At 35.8% G+C, this 14,909-nt stretch overlaps 1 protein-coding gene across 1 annotated transcript; it reads left to right on the plus strand.

The window, feature by feature from the left end:
- The first annotated feature begins 44 nt into the window (after positions 1–44).
- Positions 45–14,708, plus strand: LOC134233273 (uncharacterized). The gene is made up of 8 exons (XM_062715251.1): positions 45–460; positions 4,781–5,305; positions 6,593–6,690; positions 6,913–8,082; positions 10,941–11,046; positions 11,242–11,433; positions 12,987–13,234; positions 14,232–14,708. Exons 1-8 carry the CDS (start codon positions 223–225, stop codon positions 14,289–14,291), a joined length of 2,637 nt encoding a protein of 878 aa, XP_062571235.1. The 5' UTR covers positions 45–222; the 3' UTR covers positions 14,292–14,708.
- The last annotated feature ends 201 nt before the right edge of the window (positions 14,709–14,909 follow it).

The following is a 14,909-nucleotide window of genomic DNA, read 5'->3' on the forward strand; positions in this document are numbered from 1 at the left end:
AGAAGAATAATGCTGAGTATTGTTTTATCAGTAAAGGTATCCTAATTTAATTAAGATAAAAATGTTAACCTTTCTTTTCTACTTTTATATTTAATTGCCGTACTGATAAGGGAAAAAAAATCTCCATGATAGAAGGTTATTTTTATGATTGTTTATAATCATTTGTTTGACTCCGTCACAGCTTTGTAATGTTAGAGTTTTGTCATTATAGTTGGAATACCAATGCAGATTATCCTAAGGGGAGACAAATCAGTGACGAATTTCATTGAGAATTTAAAGAAAGGGAAGACAACCATGTACCACGCCTCTGGGATGATAATAGGGTGTGCTGGAAGTGGGAAAACAACATTGTTAGAGAGACTGAAGGGCATTGAGCTGGAGAAAATAAAGAAAAATATCAGGTCAACTAGAGGAGTCGATATCCACACAGATGTGTTTGATGTGAAAGAAAGCATCCAAGGTATTTTATGCTCACCTTAGCTGAAGGTGTAAGTGAGCTTTTCTGATCAAATTTTGTCCATCGTCCGTCTAGCTGTCTGTTCATCTGTAAACTTTTCACATTTTTACTTCTCTGTAATAGCGACTCAGCTAATGTTAACCAAACTTGGTACTAAGCATCCTTAGGTGAAGAGAAATTTCAATTGTGAAATTGACAGGCCAAGTTACCATACAAGGGGAGATAATCAAGAAAAGACAAAATAGGGTGGGTCATTAAAAAATCTTCTTCTCAAGAACCACAATGCAAAAAAAAACTGAAACTTATGTGGAAGCACCACCTCCCCCCTCTACCCCTATTTGTCTGCTTGTAAAGTAGGGTGTTTAATAGCGATGAGGGTGTCCTCCTATCCACCTTTCCATCAGTCCGTCTGAATAAAAATGTGTACCACAGGCTCTTAATAAAACTAATGAAACTTTCATAGAATCTTTGTTATATAGAGAAATTTTAAACCTTCTGTATGGACACAAGTTTCTGGTTTCTTAATGCAAAACATAGAAACTACCATTATATTGCTGGTAACCTATCTTGTATTTGCAACTCCACCTGTACAACTGAATAAAGTTAAATGACAATTTCACATAATATTTATACCCCCCGGCAAACAAGTTTGTGGGGGTATATAGGAATCACCTTGTCCGTCTGTCTGTCCGTCCGCCTATCTGTGCAATCGTGTCCGGTCCTTATCTTTCTTACAGAAGAACATTAGAATCTACTACTCCACACAAAGATTACCCATGACCTAAGGGTGTGTCATGACCTTGACCCAAGATCATTTGGGCCTCTTCAAGTTCACTGGAAGAAAAATTTCATAATTCGTGCCTGGTCCATATCTTTCTTATGGATAAACTTGGTAGGTTCTCATTTCAAACAAAGATTGCCCATGAACTAAGAGTGTGTCATGACCTTAACCCAAGGTCATTTGAGGAAGTTACTAGTAAAGGTCACTGGAAATTTTTTTTTCATAATTTGTGTCCGGTCCATATCTTTCTTATGGATAAACTTGGTAGGTTCTCATTTCACACAAAGATTCCAATGACCTAGACTCAAGGTCATTTGGGGAAGTTCAAGGTCACTGGAAGAAGAGTTTCATAATTTTGTCTGGTCCATATCTTTCTTATGGATAAACTTGGTAGGTTCTCATTTTACACAAAGATTGCCCATGACCCAAGGATGTGTCATGACCTTGACCCAAGGTCATTAGGGGAAGTTAAAGGTCACTGGAAAAAAATTAATAATTCCTCTTTGAAACATATCTTTATTATGGAAAAACTTACTTCTGAAAAACCCAGCGGGGGGTATTTTGTCCCGTTTGGACAGTTCTAGTTACTACATACTATCATTGCGTACCTACTTCTTTATGTTAAGATTGGACAGATATTTGGTTTTTAGCTCACCTCGACGAAGTCGAGATGAGCTTATGCTATACCCCCGGCGTTGGCGTCGGCATAAGCGTCAGCATCCCATGTTAAAGTTTTAGGAGCAAGTCCATTCCTAAGTAACTATTAGCACTATCTGAACCAAACTTGCATGGATGGTGCATCTAGGGATGTACACTACCAGACTTGCTTCGGATGCTGTATCTGACCTACATTTTCTAGATGAGTGACCAGGTTAAAGTTTTTGGAGCAGGTAAAAGTTTTTGGAGCAGGTCCATTCCCAAGGAATTATAAGCCCTACCCAGACCAAACTTGCATGGATGATGCATCTATGAATGTACACTACCAGACTTGCTTCGGATGCTGGATCTGACCTATATTTTCTAGATGAGTGACCAGGTTAAAGTTTTTGGAGCAGGTTCATTTTAAAGTAACTTTTTGCCGTACCTTAACCAAACCTGCATGGATGATGCATCTATGAATGTACACTACCAGACTTGCTTCGGATGCTGGATCTGACCCACAATTTTCAGATGAGTGACCAAGTTAAAGTTTTTCGAGCAGGTCTATTCCCAAGGAACTATAAGCCCTACCTGAACCAAACTTGCATTGATGATGCATTTAGGGATGTACACTACCAGACTTGCTTCGGATGCTGGATCTGACCTACATTGTCTAGATGAGTGACCAGGTTAAAGGTTTTGGAGCAGGTCTATTCCCAAGGAACTGTAAGCCCTATTTGGACTCTAGGGATGGACACTGCTAGACTTGCTTCGGATGCTGAATCTGACCTACATTTTCATTCCCAAGTAACTATGAATCCTACCTAACGCAAACTTGCATGGATGATGTATCTAAGGATGTACACTACCAGACTAGTTTCATATGCTGGATCTGACCTACATTTTCATTCCCAAGTAACTATGAGCTCTATTTGGACCAAACTTGCATGGATGATGTATCTAGGAAGGGACACTACCAGACTTGCTTCAGATGCTGGATCTGACCTACATTTTCATTCCCAAGTAACTATAAGCCCTACCTGAACTAAACTTGCTTGGATGATGTATCTAGGGATGGACATTACCAGACTTGCTTCGGATGCTGGATCTGACCTATATTTTCATTCCCAAGTAACTATAAGCCCTACCTGAATCAAACTTGCATGGATGATGCATCTAGGGATAGACACTACCAGATTTGCTTCGGATGCTGGATCTGACCTACATTTTCATTCCAAAGTAACTATGAGCCCTTTTTGGACCAAACTTACATAGATCATGTATCAAGGGATGGACACTACCAAACTTGCTTCAGATGCTGGATCTGACCTACATTTTCATTCCCAAGTAACTATAAGCCCTACCTGAAGCAAACTTGCATGGATGATGTATCTAGGGATGGAGACTAACAGACTTGCTTCGGATGCTGGATCTGAACTACATTTTTCATTCCTAAGTAACTATAAGCCCTAGTTAAACCAAACTTGCATGGATGATGTATCTAGGGAGGGACAATACGAGACTTACTTTGGATGCTGGATCTGACCTACATTTTCATTCCCAAGTGACTGTAAGCCCCACCTTAACCAAACTGGCTTGGATGATGTTTCTAGGGATGGACACTACCAGACTTGCTTCGGATGCTGGATCTGACCTACATTTTCATTCCCAAGTAACTATAAGCTCTCCTGAATCAAACTTGCATGGATGATGCATCTAGGGATGGACACTACCAGATTTGCTTTGGATACTGGATCTGACCTACATTTTCATTCCAAAGTAACTATGAGCCCTTTTTGGACCAAACTTGCATGGATGATGTATCTAGGGATGAAGACTAACAGACTTGCTTCGGATGCTGGATCTGAACTACATTTTTCATTCCTAAGTAACTATAAGCCCTAGTTAAACCAAACTTGCATGGATGATGTATCTAGGGAGGGACAATACGAGACTTACTTTGGATGCTGGATCTGACCTACATTTTCATTCCCAAGTGACTGTAAGCCCCACCTTAACCAAACTTGCTTGGATGATGTTTCTAGGGATGGACACTACCAGACTTGCTTCGGATGCTGGATCTGACCTACATTTTCATTCCCAAGTAACTATAAGCTCTCCTGAATCAAACTTGCATGGATGATGCATCTAGGGATGGACACTACCAGATTTGCTTTGGATACTGGATCTGACCTACATTTTCATTCCCAAGTAACTATGAGCCCTATTTGGACCAAACTTACATAGATGATGTATCTAGGGATGGACACTACCAGACTTGCTTCAGATGCTGGATCTGACCTACATTTTCATTCCCAAGTAACTATAAGCCCTAGTTAAACCAAACTTGCATGGATGATGCATCTTAGGATGGACACTATCAGACTTGCTTGGGATCTGACCTAAATTTTCTATACAAGAGACCAGGTTAAAGTTTTGGGAACATATCAATCCGAATGAACTTGAAGTCTTTGATATCTGCAGTTTTAACAGTTATGAATATTTGATTACACAATACATGTTTTTCACACTAAAGGCATGGAAATGTGTATATGCCATGTAGAGGGTTAAGCACAACTTGCAAGAATATTGTTGTTGGGATGAATACTTAATATTAAGAAAATATGATGTAGGATTTGCATTACTTAAACTGATAACATTCGTCGAGGTGAGCTTCGTAATCTTTGATTACCTATGTTTCAATAGTAAAACAGACTTTACCATTATACTCATATGGAACCTGTGGATATCATTTTGTGAGCTCAATACTCTCAGTAGCTCATGATTTTATTTCTTGAGTTGTAGATTTATATAAAGTAGAATAAATGTTTTAAATTATTTTCATAAAGTACAGGGACAGCAAAGTGAGACGGTGTTAAATGTGTAAGAATTTTTATTTACAGCAAATTCTTCTAGCCAACAACAACGCTTCAAACTTCAACTTGATAAAAAAGATCTGCACCAGAGTCTTCCTAAATCTCATTCAAAAAATGCAGCTGATGTTGGGGAAACGCAGGGAAAGATGGAAAAACTTAATGAAGAGGGCAGTACAACTGAAGTTTCAAACAGTGGACCTACATCACATGTTGATACTGTCATTAAAACTTCCTCATCCCATGAACCACAGGGGGCCACATCACCAGAAAATGTAGCAGAAGTTATGAAAGAAAGAAAAGATATTCGTCATAGTCCAGAAATTTCTGGAAATTTACAGATAGGTGCAGAAGATATTTCAGAAGATCCAGATAAAAAAATAACCATGACTGACTTTGCAGGACAGTGTTCATATTATGCCTCACACCAGATTTTTCTGAGTCCGCGGGCGTTCTTCATTCTGGTGCTGAATATGGAGAAGAAGTTTGATGATAAGGTTGGAGAAGAAGTTTGTTGTCAGGAAGGCTCTGTTTACGGGGAATGGACACACAGAGGTAATATTCAATTATTACACGTATGGCCCCGAAAATCGTTTTCAAGCATCACCGCATTAGATGAAATGGTATGCATTGATAAATGTTATTGACATAATTATTGAAAAGGAAATAATTAAATTCTCCATATTTTCAGAACCTATGTGTCCCATTGAATGTTGAAACTTTCATCCTAAATGAGAATTATTTTTTATGGCGTCGAGCTTTAGCTCGAGACGACATCTAGTCATCAGTCAGCTACTGAAAGCGTTCGGTAAACCTTGGCTGACTACGCTACCCTTTCTATGAAGCAACCCGATGAAACCCGAATGGATTTTTACGCGACCGAATGTGTCCGATTGTTGATGCTTCCGCAGAATAAACCCGCGCTTTTCAATGATTAAAAGCTGGAATATAAAATTAAATCAATTGTATCTTCAATTAATACTACTACAAAACAACGATATTATGTTTAATTTTTACGCAAGAAAAGCGTTATGGTTGTTGCGGATGAATTTCTACTGTGAGGGTGCGTCGAATGTCATGAATCACATTTTTGGACCGATTACTGTAATACAAACAATTTAAATACAGTAAAATAATAACAAAGTCAACACGAATACAACAAGACTGTAAAGATTGAATTTCTTAATCTTAGCTTTACTTTTACGATCTTCAATCCAATTTTAGTCGAACAATCTACGATATTGACCAGTAATGCCAGTATTACTGTATTTATCCATTTCCTCCATTTGTTTACCGCGTCTTATCGTAAGTCGATCGTACTTGTAACATAAGAGTCATGGTTGTAGTTAAGATGCAACCACTATGCAACAGAACAACGCTCTGACAATGACAATTAATTAAAATAATTTATGAAACCCTACGTATGTCTTTGTTTGACTGAAAAGAAAAAAGATTGATATTGAGGATAGGCATTTCTGACGATGTCTGGTCAATTCGAACCCTGACTCATTCAGACCAGGACACAAGGCTATCAGGCCCTAAACTGTATTTGTGTTAAGATTATTTTTTAAAATTTTATTTTATGTTTCTGGAGTCACTCACTTGACCTATTTGCAGATCTTTTGAAATTGTTTTTCTTGTTCGACGCCATTGAAGCCTTTCAGGCTTTTGATTATTTTGTTTGTCTTTCTGTGCAGCTTTACGAAGGCAATAAGTTTGTTTCATCTATGCACCACCTTGTAGATGGCTCTGACATATAGAGTTTCTCATTTATGTCTGCCATCATTTCCTGCAATCTATCTTAAAGAAAACTCTTACAACTGAATGGTCTTCTTTTTTCAGATTATCTAGAATTCTGGATGAAGTCCATTCATCAATATGGCAATGATAAGGCTCCTGTCATCCTGGTTGGTACACATAGTGAAAACAAAACAGAAAAGGTATCATTTTTCAAAACTGTAATTCATTGTTTACACAAATATTTTACTTTGTCATTGTTTTTCTGATCTGTAAATATTTATTATAATATTTAGAGACATACATGTGTTTCGTAAACTCTGTTGGAACAAAACATTTACAATCAATGTATGATTATGAACATTATTATTTAACTATGACTAATTTGTTAGCATAAGATAAAATAAGGAATTTGTTTTCGTTAGGAAAAAGAATTGTTTTTCCGAGAAGTTTGGAAGACCTTTGACATGAAGAAGAAGTCTCTGCAAAAACATATTGATGTGAAATGTCGATTTGCGGTTGGATTCCATGACAATGAAAGCATTGAAAAACTTAAGCTGTCCATTGCTAATGTCGTGTGCAAGCTGGATCACTGGGGTGAAGAGCTTCCACAGTCATGGGCTATGTTTGAAACATTCTTTCAGGAAAAAAAAATTCGCAAGATTTTGAGTAGGAGTGAACTTCAGTCTTTCAATGAAACACTGCCAGAGGGAATAAAGCTCTGTACTATTGAGGATATAGATGCCATGCTGCAGTTCTTCCATGACATCAGAGAACTTATACACTTCAATCAACAATTCCTCAATGAAGTTATTATTCTCGATGTTCAGTGGTTTGCAGATGCATTTAGAAATGTCATTACAGATAAAAACCATGCCAAAGAAGATTTATTTGAATTTGCCTCAGAATGGGACAAATTCAATGAAACTGGGGAGTTAGATGAAGCACTACTATCTGCCATATGGAGAATGAACAACAATGGTTACCTTGAGCACAAAGAGGATATCATGATGTACATGGAGAAGTTAGGACTCTTAGCTAAAATGAGCGATAAAACATGGTATGTCCCATGTATGAATAAGATGCAATTTCCAGTAGACTGTTTTTCATTTTACCCTGCCTCCTCCATCCTTTGCTACACGTTTGATGTTCTTCCTGTGGAAATTTTCCATCGCCTTGTAGCAACGTGCATGCAAATTCCTTGGGAGATTTTTACAGATGAAGAAAGAGGATGCATTTACCAGACTGCAGCTATTTTCATATTTCATGACCAGCACCATAACATCATGCTTGGAATGACTCAAACAGAAATTCAGGTGCAAGTGTTTGTTGTGGAGGGAGAAGTGGATGTTTTAACCTGTCACCAGATTAGAGAAAACATTGAGCGTATATTACACAACCTTATGAACACATTCCAAAAAGACTCGGATTTCCAGATTGCATTCAAATGCAAATCTTCTGGGTTTTGTGACAGCAGAGAAAGCACTGCCATAAGTGAATCTAAGTTTATCAAAGAAACTTTTCCGTGTCCATCCTGTCCGGCGAAAAAAAAGCACCGTATCATCACAGAAGATATCATAAAATATTGGACAAAGGTAACTCTTCTATCATTTTAATTGCTACATTTAACTTGAAATTTGTATTAAAAAAACTGTATCTAAAGTTTTGCAGCTGTGAATGAATACCAGATGATGTGTTATTAAATAGTAAAAGTACTGACAAAAAAAAAAAAGAATCCATAGGCGTATGCAACCTAGTTTTAAATTTTTAATTAGATGTCTACCCTAAATTGAATCTAGTTGCTTCTAGTAGAGACAATTGTATCAGTCCCGGTGTGAAATGTTGTATTTTCAGCCACAGAATAATTAAGGCCCCGCTCGGCGGGCGCCCTATAGTGATCAGTCTGTCCGTCCGTCCGTCCGTCCGTCAAGCTGTCCGTCCGTCAGAGATATCTTGTCCGGAGCATATCTTCTCTCCCTTTGGCCCAATATGGCTCATACTTCACCCAAAGAGTGCCCTTGGGTAACCGGTGTGCAGTGACCTTGAACCATGTTTCTAGGTCAAAGGTCAAGGTCATAGCAGACTTGTATGAAAAATCCTTGTCCGGAGCATATTTTCTCTCTCCTTGGCCCAATCTGGCTCATGCTTCACCCACAGAGTGCCTTTGGGTAACAGGCGTGCAGTGACCTTGAACCATGTTTCTAGGTCAAAGGTCAAGGTCAAAGCAGACTTGCATGAAAAATCATTGTCCGGAGCATATCTTCCCTCTCCTTGGCCCAATCTGGCTCATACTTCACCCACAGAGTGCTTTTGGGTAACAAGTGTGCAGTGACCTTGAACCATGTTTTTGGTTCAAAGGTCAAGGTCATAGCAGACTTGTGTGAAAAATCCTGGTCAGGAGCATATCTTCCCTCTCCTGGCCCAATCTGGCTCATACTTCACCCACACAGTGCCTTTGGGTAACCGGTATGCAGTGACCTTGAACCATGTTTCTGGTTCAAAGGTCAAGGTCATAGCAGACTTGTGTGAAAAGTCCTGGTCCGGAGCATATCTTTTCTCTCCTTGGCCCTATCTGGCTCATACTTCACCCACACAGTGCCTTTGGGTAACCGGTGTGCAGTGACCTTGAACCATGTTTCTAGATCAAAGGTCAAGGTTAAAGAAGACTTGTATGAAAAATCTTTGTTTGGAGCATATTTTCTCTCTCCTTGGCCCAATCTGGCTCATATTTCACAGAGTTCCACTGGTCAATGGATGTGCAGTGACTTTAATTGGTCAAATTTCTAGGTCATGGTCAGAATTAGCCTCTATGTTTAAAATCTTTATTTGGTGCATAATTTTTCCCCTTAATTCCAGTAAATTTATATAATGAGGATACAAGATAACTTAGATATAAACATATATATATATCTGTAAAATCGCAGTATCTGTGAGGTCGTACTAAATTACTTTCACTGTAGTACACAAAAGTTCCTCTTCAAAATAAACCTTTCAAACTTAAAGCAATATGAGCTGTATCTTTGAGAATTTTATTTTTATGGTAAAATGTGCTATTATGATCAAGTTTTATGTAATTTAAACTTAAAATTTATGATCAATAAGCCCAAAAAAGTTTTAAAATGTTTCAGAAGAAATATTTCTGTTCAGCCGAATATACAGTTTTATATAAGAAATCATTATTATACAGGACAACAATAATTCAATTTTGCTTCAATCTCAGCTAATAAAAAAAAACAACAGAAGTTTATAAATAATTTATCTTTCTGTCATTAAATTAGTTAATTACAAATTTTCAATAAAATTTTCCGATGTCCAACATGCAGCTCATATTGTTTTAACCTTACATTTTCATGTTCATTGTTGAACGCGGGGCCCTTTGAGATGGTCACCATCTCAATGATATCTAATTAAATTTTCTTTTATTTTGTTGCAGATTTATTTTATAGCAATTATGATTTCCACAAAACTACAAGGCCTAGGCCTATATTGACAAACTTGCAAGGATGAACCATTTTAGGAAAAATACGGCCAGACCTAATTTTGATGCAAATTGTAATTTTTTTTATTGATGAGTGGTCAATTTACAGTTTTTGAAGCAGGACCATTCTTAACTAACTAGTTTATGCCCTATGTTGACAATTCATGCATGGATGATGCATCTTAAGCTGCACACCACTGGACTTGCTTCAGATTGCTTCAAATTCTTGATTTGAGTGTAAAATTAACAACAGATTGAAGTTTAAAAACCAAAGATTGACCAAACTTGTAGGATAATATATCTTAGTATGTACACTAGAGAATTTGCTTCAGATGCTGAATTTTACCTATCTATCTGATTCTAATATCTATTTTATTCTAAAGTACATGTAACACCATAAAGTGTGTAGTAACTCCAGGCATTTTCGGAACTAAAGGTTTGCATTTCGCATACAATTAAGTTTCCTTTGGATTCTAGATCTGACCTCTGTGTTCATTACAAGTGCACAGCTTTATAGTTTTTCGAGCAGCTTCAATCTGCTGCAATTTCCAGTGTCTATTAACATAATAGCATCTAGGGATGTATGCTATCAAATTAAACTTGCTTCAGGTGCTTAGTCCACATATCAAAAATGATTAAAGTAAACAAAATTTATCATTCCCTTCCTGGATAAAAATAACATTAATGGTGCATTAAATGCATTAATAGATTCATAGTTAGTTTGGGACTTAGCTGTGTTAAAAACGTATTTCTTGTTAAGATAAGCTCTGTAATGTTTGACAATATATAAATATCCAGACATATTGAACTGAAAACACTCTGTGGAATGATGTACCTCCCTCGGTCTGTGCTGCGAGATTTCTTAATGGTTTTCCATGATTCAATGCAAAATATTTGAAATCTTCATTTAATCATTATTTATCTGTGGTACATATACCCAGGCCTTCAAATAGTCCCAATATTTTCACATTAAAGGTTTCTAAGAAGGAATCCAAGATATCCAAAGTTGGAAGTGGATCTGAAGGTTTTTCAACGTCAGAGAATGGTGATAGTGCTGCATTAATCAGACTGTCTGTCAGCGGTACCTCAACTTTGACAAAATTTATTGAATATTAAATTAAATTTTGTTTAAATGCTCAATCATATTAGCGAGCTTTGGTTTAAGAACACAGTGAAATTTATACTTATAATATCTTTGGAAAGTATTCATGGATTTTTTTGGATGAAAAATTATACTAATAAATGAACTTTGTTTTAACTTGTTGTTTCTTACTAGATAACTCCAGCATAAATTTCGAGAGGATCATGAAGTTATTAAAAGTTGGAATTGATGCTGTGCGATTCTGTTTTGATAAATATTTTCCTCAAGATGAATTAGAGAAAATGCTGAAAGATACTGAAACGGAAATGAGAACAGGACAGTTTCGATTTCAGCCATTTCAACTACAGATTTTGTTTCCTATAAAAGGTACGTTATAAAATTTTCTCTATTTTGTTTTTCATGATATAAAGCTTTGAAACAAATAAAAATAAAAGACAAATCTTTGTTTTCAACGAATTGATATAGATATGCCTTTTCTATTGTGTACGGTATATTTACAAAGCAGTAAGTAATGATTGGACCTGCACCAAGTTAATGATTAAGTAAAGAGTTTTGTGTTAGGTGTTAGGTGTTGGGGCATCTCTGATCAAACACGTCCTAATCTTTATCTCCTTAGAATTGGGCTAAAAGAAATAAAGATCTGCTTTCTTTGTCTTAGTTTGTCTGTCAAAATAGATTGTTACTGTATAAACCAGCCTTTTATCTTTTAAAGGAAATTAATATAAAAGTATTAAGATTAATATGATTTTGCATTAAGAAATATGTTTTTCTACCAACAATCAATTGTCAGGCCATGTTCTCCTTATAAGTATTGATAAGTATATATGTATTCGATTCAATATTCTAAAACCTAAAAAGTTGATCTAAATCGTTGCATTAATACAAGTAATCTCACCGTACATTGTTCATAATCCACCATTTTGAACAAACAAATTTTGTTTTCTACAATACAAGGTTAAAACAGTCTTTATTTATAGGTATAAGTGAATGAATGACAGTGCACATACAGGTATCTTATTTTTCATAGTCCAATTATATCGCTTCAATTCGATACCTACAGTGTACCATAATGTTGTCGACGTCATAGTTTTGTTTTCATAAAGTGTTAAATTAAAGTAAGAAGACTTCAAAAGTGCTTGTGCGGAAAACCTGTATACACATCGAGAGAAGCTAGCTCACTTATCATGGTTTGGCGTCGTAAGGCGCTAAAACGGGAGAATGATTAAATATCCTAGGTCTTAAATGGTTAAATAAAATCGAACTTTGTCAGTTAATGCATCTTGGTTTTCAAAGGATGTGCATTGAAAAGTAGGTTTCTGTGTCATAATTTGAACATTTATTGCAATAGTTAAATATTTCAGATACTTATTGGCAAAAAATCACCGATCATCCTCAGTTAGTGCATCTTGTGATCTCTGAATGTGTCAACTAAATTGTTTTCAAGTGACATAATTTTGGAATTGCTTGCCAACCTCGAAGTATCTCAAATAAAAAAAAAGTCTTTCATGTAAATTCACCAATCTTTCTGAATTGAGGTACATTGAGGTTTAGGAGTATGTTATCCAAAAAGGTTTTGAGTCTTATGATACATGTATCGTTGTTATATCTGAATGTTTAAGAGAATAAGGGGCTTCGAACCATCACTTTATTTCAGCTGATTCTGTTTTGGTTCGCAGAGTATTTTAATCAAATGTAGGTTATAAAAACCGACTTTGAAATTTCAAGGTGCTATCTTAATATAAAGTACACTGACAATACATAAAAGTGATACGTTGGAATTTTTTTAGAAGAGCTGTTCAAAGCCCTTTGGCCTCTTATTCACGAAATTGAATATAAAAAAGTATTTAAAAAAAAGAAGAAAAAATACATGTAGTTTAGTTTAGTTTTGTAGATATTGATAAAGTTGAATAACTTTTAAGGTGGATCCAACACTGCTGTTTCATCTTTATCAATGGATATCACCATCATGTATAAACTGTTGAGGAACTACTCGGATATTGCTCCTCCTGGGAATGGATGGGGAAAGGAACCCAAAGTACAGCACATAACGGAGAGTGACGACATAGAGAGGATTCGGTTATACAGAAACACGTATTCTCATGACGCTGGGGGTCCTTGTGACATGAAGGATGATGTTTTCAACGTAATCTGGACTGACCTCTCCCAGGTGAAATATTTGCATATCTCTAGTAAAAATAAGATTATATTACAAACTGCAGGGAAGTAGTGAAATTTTAGAAATTTTTTGTTTGGAGTATTCCATTAAAAAACTTTGAGATTATTTTTTATATTTGTCATTTTCTTACAAAATACAAAAATGCAACAGTTTCGCACTGACATTCATAAATATCTTATCCTAAATTTAAATAAGACTACTTAGAGATGAATTCCTCATTCCCACATATATTATTATCAAAAGGTAAAGGGTGTCTAGTGCCCTTGAAACTTCGTGTCATAGTAACCTTTTTCTTATGTATGAATGGTATTTTTTGCAAAGTTATCCCTATAATAGGACTACACCTTGTTAATAAGCGTACAGAATCCTTATTTTCCTTTTTTTAATCATATTATCCATTGTGGATAAGATGGAAGAAATTAAGATGCATGTCTCAGGTTGAGAAAAAATACAAGAAGTGAAAGACTGTAGTCGAGCATTTAACAAAAATTATCATCTTGGCTAAAAGATTTATGACACTCAAGGTCCAGTAAACCCAGGAACCTCTTATTCACCATTTTCCTATTTTAATTATAGGTTTTCGTATACTTAAAGCTAATTTGTAGTCTTATTACAGAAAAATACATAAAAAATGCAAGGAATTTCCAGGCCCTTTTAATTATTAGAATCAAACTTAACACTTCTTTTTTAAACATACTGTAGATCTCTAAATTTTTGCGACACCTTATTTTCGCGAGATAGTCATTGACTCTTGATTAGCGAGACAAAAGTTTTGCGAATTATGGTTATCGCTCTATATATTCGTAAGAAATGCTATTATATGCGAGAATTAAATTTTCGCTAGCACACAGTCTCGTGTAATTACGCGAAAATAAAGTTCTCGCGAATAAAAAGTGATTTACAGTACTATATTCTGTTACATTTCAATAGAACTTCTTTGCCAACTCTCAAAAATGTTTTATTTCACATTTTATATCCTTTATTTCAGGCAATACTGAGACTGAGTGGTGGAGTTTTAAGAAGAAGGATAAATGAAATACTTACATAACTATGAGATTTGTCAACAATAATTTATTGCATTAAAAAAAACATTGCCATTAATTTGCAATTGGGCAAAGACCGGACAACACCAATTTAAATTTTCATATGCATGCATTGTATAAAAAAACACTGACGTCTAGTACTGAGGAAAAGAAGGTGTTCAAGTTGCTTCAATATTTAATTCTTATTAAAAGCAATTTTAAAATCTCTCTTTATATCTCTGTTGAGTAAAAGGTTGTGGCGATCTCTGAAGTGTGTTTAAATATTGTTCATGTGTGTCAGCCAAAAAAGAAAATAAATAAAAAATAGAATAAACAAATAAAAAGAATGGATCACCGAAATTTTCTTCTTGAATTTTAAAAATAGGATAACAGGTATAGAATTATCAAATCGTCAGTTGTTGAATCTTTGGTCTCTGGAGTGTCAACGTCAAGTAGATCACTGTGACCTAAAGCTACGTTTGGAAGGTCAAGGCTTTACTGAATGTTTCAAAAGCAGGTTTAGAATCATCAAAATGTGTCAGTTATTGCATACTGGATTCCTGGAGTATTTCAATCACACTTAAGGCCACATTTACCTGGCTACTTTTGGCATTACAAGGATATATCCGGTAATTTTCAACAAC

This window comes from Saccostrea cucullata, unplaced genomic scaffold, assembly GCF_032062105.1.
Source record: "Saccostrea cucullata isolate Sc308-1 unplaced genomic scaffold, CSIRO_AGI_Scuc_v1 ctg14384, whole genome shotgun sequence".
Taxonomy (NCBI): domain Eukaryota; kingdom Metazoa; phylum Mollusca; class Bivalvia; order Ostreida; family Ostreidae; genus Saccostrea; species Saccostrea cuccullata.

Coding starts and splice junctions, on each gene's coding strand:
- LOC134233273 (XM_062715251.1), top strand. CDS start 223: ATGCAGATTATCCTAAGGGGAGACAAATCAGTGACGAATTTCATTGAG. Junction 461..4,780: donor TGTGAAAGAAAGCATCCAAG/GTATTTTATGCT, acceptor TTTTATTTACAG/CAAATTCTTCTAGCCAACAA. Junction 8,083..10,940: donor TCATAAAATATTGGACAAAG/GTAACTCTTCTA, acceptor TTCACATTAAAG/GTTTCTAAGAAGGAATCCAA.